This window comes from Hypanus sabinus, chromosome 12 (genome assembly GCF_030144855.1).
Source record: "Hypanus sabinus isolate sHypSab1 chromosome 12, sHypSab1.hap1, whole genome shotgun sequence".
Lineage (NCBI taxonomy): Eukaryota > Metazoa > Chordata > Chondrichthyes > Myliobatiformes > Dasyatidae > Hypanus > Hypanus sabinus.
This window is the reverse complement of record NC_082717.1, coordinates 40,178,772-40,191,770: the sequence shown is the minus strand read 5'-3', so window position 1 is coordinate 40,191,770 and position 12,999 is coordinate 40,178,772. Positions and strand designations below refer to the sequence as shown.

The 12,999-nt window shown below is 40.9% G+C and overlaps 1 protein-coding gene across 2 annotated transcripts in view; it reads right to left on the bottom strand.

Moving 5' to 3' along the window:
• The window catches only part of hhat (hedgehog acyltransferase), a 226,048-nt gene that overhangs the window by 8,814 nt on the left and 204,235 nt on the right, over positions 1-12,999 (bottom strand). For both annotated transcript variants that reach the window (XM_059985793.1, XM_059985792.1), the window contains exon 11: positions 712-764. In XM_059985793.1, the coding sequence (XP_059841776.1) occupies positions 712-764 (53 nt within the window). The remainder of the gene's footprint in view (positions 1-711; positions 765-12,999) is intronic.

Below are 12,999 nucleotides of genomic sequence, written 5' to 3'. Positions count from 1 at the left end.
ACCCACTTTGATTTAACATCTCAATATTGCATATGTTTCAGATTAATTCCAATAATTTTGTTGTAATTTAATTCCATTCCTTAAATCTTCTTTGAGATAGGGTAATCAGATACTGTATATCTTACTTAACTGGTGTACTAACTCGCATTAATCTCCAGCTATATGAAGCAATTCTAATCTTAACTGAGTCTCTCAAAGTAGCTCACAAGCTACTAGTGAAAGCTGGCTCATAAGCCTTATCCTCCACGAATAAAGTGTTGGTTTAGAATCATGCACACATTTATAAAATATATGGAACGGTTTGTATGAAATTCCACATTTGTTAATGTATTGATAATGGCAAAATATTATGCAATGGAGTTTCATGTACCTGCATTAACGTGCCTAAATGACTGAAAGCATCAAATAAAAGATTTTAAAAGAGCAGTGCAATATTTTTTTTTAAAAAGATGTTATTTCAAAGAGCACTAAAGCATTCTACAATGATCAAATACCTTATTCAGTACAGAAAATGTATAAAAATTTACTCAGCAGCATATCAAACAGAGAGATAGGAATGTACTCGAAATATTATTCATAATGAAAATGTGTCTTGTATTTTAACATCTAAGCACAAACAAAATATGGTCAGGACTACCATTTTCACTTCATGATACAAACAAAAAAAACCCAAAGGATTTATTTTTTGATTCTGTCATATTCAATTCCTACTTGGGTGTAGCAGTAGAAATATCCCAAAACTACGAGCGGTGTCCACGGCCAACCTGCAAGACATAAGCAATAAATCTACCTTACCACAAGGATCGTGCGCATGATTCCGGAATATCTAAGTCTAAATATAAATCTTAATTTATATTTAATTAGTTTTGCAGTTAAATCTTCAATAAATGTATTTTGCTGACATCACTTTCTCTCCCCATCTCCTCCCAACACAGAATGTCTGTTAGGATCCATGCATATTCTGCTTCATCCCAACTTCGACATTCATCATTCCAAACAAGACTGTTTAATAAGCACAAATCTACATGTGGGGTCAACAGCTAAAGTAATCCAAAAAATCACAACTGTAACTATTATTTTGTAAAATGTCCACTCGAATTAACCTACTGCAACCATGAACAAGGACTCTTTTGCTCACTAGAATTCACACCTTTTGCAACCCTTGTACCATTAACCGAAGTAAATGAATGAAAGGTGATCAGATCCCTGCTGTTTTTGTGGCTTCTTTTGAATTCTGGAGCCTGTGAGAGTCTTTGCACAGCAAGCATCTGCCCAATGCCAGACACAGCCAGCAGGGCACAAGGCAACATGTGGGATACTGATTAATGGGAGAGAAATAGAAGCAGCTGATTAGAATCCCCAGTGCCACGAGTTTGTTCTGCCATTTCTCCTGTGGCCTCCCAGATTTCTCTATCAGCAACGAGCTGTTGGGCACTTCACAAATTCAAGGTGTCCCATGTCCTAGACTGATGATAAAGAATAGCTGCTGATCGTAGCAACAAAAGACTAGCATGGTCTTGCATCAAGAAGCTGCTGAAAGTTAGTGCTAGTTGTGTAAAAGGAGATATAAGAAATTCCACAGGCAAAGGGATGGTGTTATGTAAATAAATTAAAAGGGAATAATGGAGTTGAAGCAAAGCAAATCATTCCTAACTTTTTAGATTTGACGATATTAAGCAAATGGCAGGAACAAGTTCTTGTTGATCACGTTGGTAACAACATCTTTAAACCAACCCTTTCATGCATTATTGGCAGTTTAAAAAATATCAGTGTGGAATCGATGTGTCGGAGTTTACTTAAAGTCTCCAACGTGGTCTTCAGTGCGGAGTTACCGAATCAATGATGTACTTGCCCAAATCCATTCTATTTTCCACAAAAGGTCACGATTTAAACAATGTTCTTTTAAACCAACTAAGTAATGCATGTCTTTTGCAGCACACTCAGTCCAATTGGTCAGAAAATCATTATTGCTTAGGCACTTTGATTTAAAGACCGAGACTACAAGACCTTGGAGGAAAAGGCCATATACTTTACACAACAAAGCTTGATCCAAATGGTGATGGTAATGGATTATCATTGATCACATGTGATGTCAGATACATCAAAAAGGATTTTAAAAATAGGGATCATAAAAACACAGGTATCACAGAAATAGTACTCAGTTATTCAGTGCAAGCATAACATTTATAATTGCTATATATTTTTAAAATAGTCTTTCAATTGCCAACACTGATCAGATGCTGCGCTGTATAACAAAGGCATAGTTTTCAATTACAACAACAAAGGCATCTGCGATTGTTTATAGTTCTGTCTTCTATATATTGAAGATAAATCAAAAGCAGAGTGCCATGCAGACACTATCATGGTGTGATGGCCAAGGACAATCACTTAAAAGATGCAGTATACATCTTAAAACTAGCTTAAAATCTTACACAGCTTAAAACCAGTGACATTGCCAAAGGAAGCAATAGGTTTCAGAGACTATTAATGAAAGAAAAATGGTTGGTTATATGGGAGGGAGGCGTTAGATTGATCTTGTAGCAGATTAAGAAGTAGGCACAAAATCATGGGTCGAAGGGTCTGTACTGTGCTGTTCCATGTTCACGTTCTAACCCTCTGGAAAAAGTATGTGGTCCCCCTGGAGAGACTGGGAATCATGGTGTGAAATCATGAACGTGTCAACACTACAAAAAAAAATTGGTTCAGCTGAGCAGTACGCATGTAAAACAGTTCTTCCATCTTCCTTCATACAGCATAACAACTTTACCATGCAATTTTTTAATAAGCTCACTGATAATCTTATTATATGGTGGAAGTTAGTGGGGAAGTCTTAGGAAATTAGCAGAATGAGTTCTTCTCTTGGTCTCAGCAATAAATTTCTGGGTTGTTATCCAGAATCATCCATCTTCACCAGGCTTGGCATGGGTGCTGGTCAGTAGGTAAAAGTGATCTCCAGCCATTCAATATGAATAAAATGCATATGTGTGTTCCTCTTATATATCCGACTGAAATAATGCCCGAGTCATTCCTGAAGATTATGTTTCTCATTTTCATTCCTCCTCTGCTTTATGTGTATAATACCAGCACTTGTTCATTCAATAGATTAATATACTGCTGCATTAACAACATATTCAGCTTAGGTCAAAATGCAATACTGTTGAAGTCAGCTGTTGGTAATATCCATGGATTTGCTTCCAATATATTACTACTACAGTCTTCCAATATCTTACTGTTACAGTCTTCCAATATATTACTGGAATATAAAGGGTTTAGTTGTAAAGTAAACAAAGATAATGGAAACTATTCAGTAAATTGGGCACTAACTAATTAGGTAACACAAAAATAACTCGGAAATACGCATTGTTCAACAAAGGGACTTGTACTTTACTGTAGAAATATTTATTAAATCATGAGTCCAGAAAATTAAAATCGACCAAAGATACAAAAGGGAAGGGATTTGAAAGAGACCTGAGAGGTAACTTCTTTACAAAGATGAGTGGTGGAGTGAGTCAGTAGCTTTAAAAATTCTTTGGCATCAACATATCAGAGGATCTGTTCTGGGACCAGTAAGTATTATCACAAAGGCAGCACGATATTGCTTCTACTTTCTTAGAAGTTCATGTAGGTTCAGCATGTCCCAAAAACACTGACAAACATCCAGGTGCGGAAACACCCCGTGAGTCTGTCAAGGTTATTAACTGTGTCCAATAAGCCCAGGGCAGCTCAAAGATTGAGCACCTTCTCTCCATTCACCACAAAAGGCAGAATTTCCCAGTGCCTACAATTTCAATTTGACTTACCATCCCACACATCGGTCCATGGCCTCCTCTACTGCCATGATGAGTTAGGAGGGGCAACACCTCTTATGCTGTTTAGGGAGCCTCTAACCAGATGGCATGAACATCAATTTCCATGATTTCCGGTAATTTTTTCCACCAGCCCCACTCCTTTTACCATTCCTAATTCTCATGCTCTTCTCATCCCTTCCTTCCCCTCTGGTGCCCCTCCTCCTTCCCTTTTTTCCTTGTTCCACTGTACTTCCTGTCAGAGATGCCTTCTTCCTCAGCTCTTTTACTTCTCCCACCTATAAGACCATAAGATATAGGAGCAGAATTAGGCCATTTGGCTCATCGTGTCTGCTCCACCATTTCATCATGGCTGATCCGATTTTCCTCTCAGCCCCAATCTTCTGCCTTCTTCCATATCTCTTCATGCCCTGACCAATCAAGAATCTATCAACTTCTGCCTTAAACATACATAAAGACTTGGCCTCCACAGCTGCCTGTGGCAAAGAATTCCACAGATTCACCACTCACTGGCTGAAGAAATTTCTCCTTATCTCCATTCTAAAAGGATTTCCCTCTATTCTGAGGCTGTGTCCTCTGGTCTTAGACTCTCCCACCATAGGAAACATCCTCTCTACTCTATCAAGTCCTTTTACCATTCGATAGGTTATAATGAGGTCTCTCCTCATTCTTCTGAATTCTAGTGAATACAGGCCCATCACAGTGTCTTACTTCCTCCCCCCCTCCTGCCCACCCACCTTCCCACTCACCTTGTTTCACCTATCAGCTGCTAGCTTGTACTCCTTCCTCCCCCTCCACCTTCTCATTGACTTCTTTCCCCTTCCTTTCCAGTCCTGATGAAGGGTCTTGGTCCAAAACATCAACTGTTTATTCCTCTCTATAGATGTTGCCTGGCCTGCTGAGTTCCTTCAGTATTTTGTGTGTGTCGCTCAAGATTTCCAGCACCTACAGATGCAGAGTGGAGAGGATCCTAACTTGGTGCATCACAGATTGATACGGAAACACCGATACCCAGGAATGGAAAATGCTACAAAAAAATGGTGGATACAAAGCAGTCCATTACAAAGTCCACCCCACCATTGAGTACATTTAGATGCTGTCACACAGGGGTGCCACAGTAGCGTAGCAGTCAGCATGACACTATTGCAGTTCAGGGTGCCAAAGTTCGGAGTTCAATTCCAGTGCCATCTGTAAGGATGTACTGGTTAGTAGGCTAATTGGTCATTGTAAATTGTCCTGTGATTAGGCCAGGGTTAAATAGGTGGGTTGCTGGGCACTGGGCCAGAAGAGCCTGTTTCATGCTGTATCTCTAAATAAAGCACATCCATTATAGAACCCTACCATCCAGGCCATGTCCACAACTCACTACAACCATCGTGCAGAAGGTATCATGACCTTCATAAATAAAACATCAGAGGGGTTTCAAATTTATGGAAAACCGTAACAATCTTCTTTATTGTCCTCTCAAAAAGGTGCCAATGGCGACCGAACGTGATGGTTAATTTTTGCCCCCGGCACTCAGCAAAGGCTGCACGTCCATTCTCAGGCCATGCCACACAAACTTCACTGCAACAATTCCAGTGAGGCCTTCTGGCCCAGAAGTGAGAGGCCATCAATGGAGTTAGAAACAGTCCACCTCCAGATTCCGGGTGCTACGGTGCGAGGGCTGAGACATCGCACAGGAGAGAAACACCAGCTTCTGTTAACTTCATGTCAGCCAACCACAGGCTTACGGCTGCTGTTCAGTCAGCTTAGACCACTGGGTCAGTACCTCAGTCAGTTGTCACGCCCGCACAGTCAACACCTATGTGTACGACCTCTGTATCATACCCGTAGGCTCAGGAAAAGAGAGCACCACCAGGTTTAGGAACAACCATCAGGCTCCTGTATCAGTGTGGCGAACTTCAGTCACAACTCTGAAACTATTCTATGACCTACAGATGCACTTTCAAGAACTCTAAGTTTTTGCTCTTATTTTGATTTACAGTTTGTCTTCTTTTGCACATTGGTTGTCAGTCTTTGCCTGCTTATTTATTATTTTTTGTAAAATTCTATCGTATTTTTTTCCTGCAAATACTTATAAGAAAATGAATCTCAAGGCAGTATATGGTATATCTACTTTGATGATAAACTTACTTTGAACTTTGAGAACCTGAAATGAGCTGCCAGAGGAAGTGATTGAAGTGGATATAACTGCAACATTAAAGAGGCATTTGAATAGGTACATGGAGAGCTGGGGCTTAGAAGGTTATTGGCCAAGTGCAGACATTTGGGCTGAGTTGGAGAATGCTGGGGTTGGTATGGACCAGTTGGGCGAGGGGGCCTGTTTCCATAGAGTATTACTCGGTAACCCTTTTTGTGTGACCATATTTTCTACTTTATTTTTTAATATTCTGACAGAATTAGTATAACATTAGTTATAATGTTATAATTAGTTATTAGTTAGAAAGCAAGTCTTCCTCAGATTCTGTGCAACACTGTTCAGAATGAGAACATTTTCCAATCCCACCGACTTTGATAACAGCTGCTATCTCAACTGCAATCAGCAAGCAGGATCTAAAGGACAGACTCTAGGGTCACAGTAGTCCACTATATTTTATGTTTACTCAAGCACATTGGTGCTGCAATTGTGGCTTCAAAAAATCAGAATTTTATTTAAGCAAAGGAATATCCAACAGATGTTCACAATCATCAATATCAATTCTTCAGTCCCTGAGACATGCCAACTAAGCAAGCAAAGATACAACCTTTGTACACCACTCCGGAGATTGAAAGCTTTGTTGTATTTTGGTCTGGAGTTACATATAGGCAGTGGGCAAGCAAATCCGATTACCAATACTGATCTGGCATTAATGAAAACAATGAAACGTTACAAGTAGAAGGGTGGGTTAGTAACTGTGCTGATGACACAAAGGTTGGTGGTGTTGTGGATAGTGTAGAGGGCTGACAGAAGTCACAGTGGGACATCGATAGGATGCAGAATTTGGCTGAGACGTGGCAGATGGACTTCAACCCAGATAAGTGTGAAGTGGTTCATTTTGGTAGGTCAAATTTGAAAACAGAACATAATATTAATAGTAAGAATCTTGGCAATGTGGAGGATTTGAGAGGTTTTGGGGTCCATGTCCATAGAGCACTCAAAGTTGCTGTGCAGGTTGACAATGTTGTTAAGAAGGTGTATGGTGTGTTGGCATTCATCAATTGTGGGATTAAGTTCAAGAGCCATGAGGTAATGTTACAGCTATATAAAACCTTGGCCAGACCCCACTTGGAGTACAGTGTTCATTTCTGGTCACCTCACTACAGGAAGGATGTGGAAACTATAGAAAGGTGAAGAGGAGATTTACAAGGATGCTGCCTGGATTGGAGGGCGTACCTAATGAGAATAGGTTGAGTGAACTTGGCCTTTTCTCCTTAGAGCAATGGAGGATGAGAGGTGACTTGCTAGAGGTGTATAAGATGATGAGGGGCATTGATCTTTTTCCCAGGGCTGAAATGGCTAACGTGGGGGTGCATAGTTTTCAGGTGCTTGGAAATAGGTACCAAGGGGATGTAAGGGGTAAGTTTTTCACACAGAGACTGGTGGGTGTGTGGAATGCACTGCCGGCGACGATGTTGGAAGCAGATACAATAGGGTTTTTTAAGAGCCTCTTAGATAGATACACGGAGCTTAGAAAAATAGAGGGCTATGCGCTAGGGAAATTCTAGACAATTTCTAGAGTAGGTTATAGGCAATAGACAATAGGTGCAGCAGTAGGCCATTCAGTCCTTCTAGCCAGCACCGCCATTCACTGTGATCATGGCTGATCATACACAATCAGTACCCAGTTCCTGCTCTCTCCCCATATCCCTTGACCCCGCTATCTATAAGAGCTCTATCTAACTCTCTCTTGAATGCATCCAGAGATTTGTCCTCCACTGCCTTCTGGGGCAGAGCATTCCACATATCCACCTCTCTCTGGGTGAAAGAGTTTTACCACATCTCTGTTCTAAATGGCCTACCCCTTATCTTAAACTGTGGCCTCTAGTTCTGGACTCACCCATCAGCGGGAACATGCTTCCTGCCTCCAGTGTGTCCAATCCCTTAATAATCTTCTATGTTTCAATCAGATCCCCTCTCATCCTTCTAAATTCCAGTGTATACAAGCCCAGTCGCTCCAATCTTTCAACATATGACAGTTCCGCCATTCCGGGAATTAACCTTGTGAACCTACGCTGCACTCTCTCAATAGCAAGAATGTCCTTCCTCAAATTTGGAGACAAAACTGCACACAATACTCCAGGTGGGGTCTCACCAGGGCTCTGTACAGCTGCAGAAGGACCTCTTTACTTCTATACTCAATTCCTCCTGTTATAAAGGCCAGCATGCCATTAGCTTTCTTCACTGCCTGCTGTACCTGCATGTTTGCTTTCATTGACTGACGTACAAGAACACCGAGATCTCTTTGTACTTCCCCTTTTCCTAACTTGACTCCATTTAGATAGTAATCTGCCTTCCTGTTCTTGCCACCAAAGTGGATAACCTCACATTTATCCACATTAAACTGCATCTGCCATACATTTGCCCACTCACCCAACCTGTCCAAGTCACCCTGCATTCTCATAACATCCTCCTGACATTTCACACTGCCACCCAGCTTTGTGTCATTGGCAAATTTGCTAATGTTACTTTTAATCCCTTCATCTAAATCATTAATGTACATCGTTGGCACAACATTGTGGGCCAAAGGACCTGTAATGTGCTGTAGATTTCTATGTTCTATGTTAATCCAACAGTTAAATATTTACATTTACAGGTATTAGTTCAATATTTCAAATTTATTTAATTGAATGGGTTTCAAGTTTCCTAGCGATCTTGGCAGACCTTGAACAGTGATCCAGACCTATCCACTATAATAATGGAATATATTAACATTCACAAATGCTATTGTTAATATTATGATACTGAAGTATAGAATTCTGAAGGAAGGAGAAGAACACCTTCGTTCAGTTGCAAAGGGCAGGCTAAAATGAACTAGAATTTACACAGTTGCGGTGAACACTTAACTCTACTTAAATGATTTTCATGAATCCCAAGATAAGAATTGATGAAGATACAATCTCCTTTTAGTAATTTGAAAAACATTATTTAATTTTCTAAAATCGTTAACTTTTAGAGATGCCATTTACTGGTTTGAAAGACTTCAGGTCCAGAGCCTTTGTCAGAACTAGTAGTATCAAGCAGGAGTGAAACTAGAAGGACGGGCAAGACAAAAAATATCTCTGGTAGGGTCGGCTCAACTCCGAAAGTGAAATTACAGACTATTGAGTGAAGTTATAGTTCAGATTAATATTGTAATTTATAGTTTTCTTTGCTGCCAACACGTCGTTGCTGTGCTTCACCAGCACTGTCCTAAACTAGAACCGTTCTCTGAATGGGTGACCACTTCGCTGTCTGCGCAGGCTGACCGAGCTTCCAGTTATCTGACACACTGCTGTTATAACCATCTGAGTTAATGGGGACAGCTAGGGAGACAGACGTGATACAAGCAGAATGAGAGCGAGCACTCAAAGAAATGTACGAGCTACAAAATGCAGAGTAGCAGAACGTGCCCAGCAATTCACACTGCAATGAAGGTGAGACAGAAACTGATGGATGACTTGGCCCGTTCTGGTAGACAGAGAAAACGTTGAAGTTGTCAAATGTGATATACAGTCTAGAAGACTATGAAGTGTAGATAAAGAAATTAGCTTTATTTGTCACATGTACTTCGAAACACCTCCAGCGAAATGTGTTGTTTTGTGTCAACAACCAGCACAGTCTGGGAATATGCTGAGGGCAACCTGCAGGTGTCATTGTGTTTCTAGCCAACATTGCATGCTCACAACCTACTGACCCTAAACTATACAGCTTTGGAATGTGGGAGGAAACTGGAACACCCAGAGGAAACCCATGCGGTCAAAGTAAGTTTATTATCAAAGTACTTACATGTCGCTATGTACAACCCTAACATTAGATTTCTTGGGGGCATACACAGTAAATCCAAGAAACGCAATAGAATCAATGAAAGACCACACCCAACAGGACAAGCAACCTGCGCAAATGACAACAAACTGCAAATACAAAAAAGAAAAAATATATAATAAATAAGCAATAAATATTGAAGAGTCCTTGAAAGTGAGTCCATAGGTTGTGGGAGCAGTGCAGTGATGGGGTGAGTTATCCCCTCTGGTTCAAGAGCCTAACGGTTGAGGGATGACAACTATTCCTGAACTTAGTGGTGTGAATTCTGAGGCTCCTTTACACACTGCTATTACAACAAGGCTCAGCTGAAGGCTGAGGAGCAGCATTTCTTTCAGCTAATGGCAGCAGTGGGAAGAGAGCATGGCCTGGGTGGTGGGGATCCCTGGTGATGGATGCTGCTTTCCTGTGGTAGCACTCTGTGTAGTTGTGTTCAGTGATGGATGGGTTTACCTGTGACGGACTGGGTCAAATCCAATACATTTTGTTGGATTTTCCATTCAAGGGCGTTGGTGTTTTCATACCAGACTGTGATGCAGCCAGTCAATACACTCGTCACCACACATCTATAGAAGTTTGTCAAAGTTTTAGACGTCATGCTGAATCTTCACAAACTCCTAGGTAGAAAAGCTCCCGTGCTTTTTTCATAATTGCACTTAGGTGCTGCACCCAGGGTAGGTCCTCTGACATGATAACACTAAGAAATTTAAAGCTCAAGGGAAGAACATGCAAACTTATAAACAGCGGAGGAAATTGAACCCTAATAGCTGGAAAAAAGGCTGCTCCTCAGCTTCAACTTTGCCTCGTTATAATAGGATCAGGGTCAGCCTGTGCAAACAGCAAAGTGATCACCCACTCAGAGACTGGTGCTCTTTGGAATAATACCTCAAAATATCTGTGGTATTTCTTTGTCTGACTAATGTGTTATTGTGCTTGTTACATTGACAGCTAGGAGGGCCATTCTGTTGAAGTGGAAGGATATGTCGGCTCCCACTCTGTCACAATGGTTCTCTCAAGCGATGTTATTTCTTAGTTCGGAGACAATTAGAAGTTGAACCTTCGAATCTATGTTTGATTTTGAGAAAAGATGGGTTCGTTTGCTCGTTACTACCATTTGAGTTAATTGATAGATTTCCTCCACGATCTAATTGTAAATTCTGGTATCATTTTTTTTGCTGGCGGTTTGATGTTTACCTTTAGAAGCTTTTTGTATGACACATGGCTCCGGGGTTGAACACCCAATGGGTTCTTATTTTTCTCACTTTTTTTTTTGCTTTAGTAGGTTTTTTTTCTTTTTTTCTCTTTTATTTGTTTCACCAGATTTTTCAATCCTTAGTTTTTTTTTTCTCTTTTGAGACATTGTAAGCATTACTAACTTCGATGTCCTCTTGTATTTTGGATAAAAATAATAATAAAAAGATCTGAAAAGAAAGAGACTGGTTCCAGTTTAAGATGTCACTGGCAAAGCACTGTGATGACTTGTTGGCAGCAAGGAAAACTGTAAATTACAGTATTAATCATACTTTTTCTTGGAAACTATCACTGCATTCAATAGCCTGTTACTTCGCTTTCGGAGCTGAACATTTTGAACCTGGCATTTTCAAGCTTTGAACTGAAGTTTCAAAGGTGCAGGATGGTGTGACGTAGCAGGTACAGGCTGAATCAAGTAGAAAAGGCCTGGGCCTAGAAGTAGGGAATCAGTCTATGTTTGGCCATTGCTAGACTGGCTTGGAAGTATTTCAATATGGCAGAATTGAGGTGAGCAGAGTGGATTTGAGGCAGAGTCGAGGTGGCAGGGTCCAGATCCAAGAGTGAGAAAGGACCCAAGGTTCAACCGACTAAAGCACCAGGCCAGATTACAAAGATCAGGTAGGGGCTGAATCGATGCAGTGGGGTCCGGGTCCCGAGAGTGTAACAAAGGGATAGGGCATGTGTCCAAGAGTGAAAAACCACCTGACTAGTGACGAAGTTGTACTGGGCCTGACTGAAAAGGTTTAGAGTGTTGTGGCCGAAGGAGGGGAACAGGCCAGCTGCTCGACGAGGTTTATTCATCTCTGTGCTGAACTGAGTCTGTGTCCTGCCACTAATGGACTCCTGGAATGGCTGCAGCAAAGACTGGCTTCGTGGCTATGGACTCACTTTTGTGAACTTCAGTGAACTTCAGTTCTGATGTTATTTGCTCACTTTTAGTGTTTCACAATTTGTTTTATTTTCTGCAGATTTGGTGTTTGACAGTCTTCTTTTTAATGGGTTCTTTGTTTTGTGGTTGCATGGAAGGAGACCAATCTCAAGGTTGTATGTAGTACATATAAATGTACTTTGAACTCTAAAATATTCCTCCAGACGAATCAGCAATCTCCTTGCACTTTTTCCTGTCTATTCCACTACACTGGGTACTCAGGTTGTAATCTCCTTCACAATGGAGAAACCACTCACAGATTGAATGACCACTTCACAGGGTGCCTGCATACATTCTGCAAGGGTGACCCTGAGCTTCTGATTGCCTGCCATTTTAAATCTCCTTCACACTTCCACGCTGAGCAGTCTGTAATCTTCTGCAGTATTATAACAAGGCCCACCATAAGCTTGAAGAACAGCAGTGCACCTTCCCGCTGAGCATGTTAGAGGTTTCCAGGTTTAATATTAAATTCAACAGCTTCAGGTAATTCCACTTCTTCTGTCTGCCTCAGAATGGGCCACGCCATCCAACTGTGATATTAGCTCAGGTTTCCTCTCCCTGTTTACACAGTGGTAACTGCTGGATATATCCTGCTGATCTACATTCACAACTCTTACACTTCATTTGTGTTCTCACTTTCTAGCTTCTTTGATTGTTGTATGAATATAGGATTCTGCTCTTTCTCCCTATCAACCTGTCGAACACATGACCTTGTTTAGACCTTTTCTGCAGTGGAACCCTGGCATCAACCTTTTGTTTCACTCATCTCCCTCTTCCACCCTCCCTGCAGTTTGATCTACTAACATTTTCTCTCCTTTCTTGTTCTGATGGAGGGAATTTGACTGGAAATGTTGACTCAGATTCTTTTCCCGATAAATGATACCAAAAATTTCTTCAGATATATAAAAGGAGGTGAGAGTGGATAGCAGACTGCTGAAAAACGATTCTGGAGAGATAGTAATGGTGGACAAGGAAATGGTGGATAAACTAAATAAATATTTTGCATTAGCCTT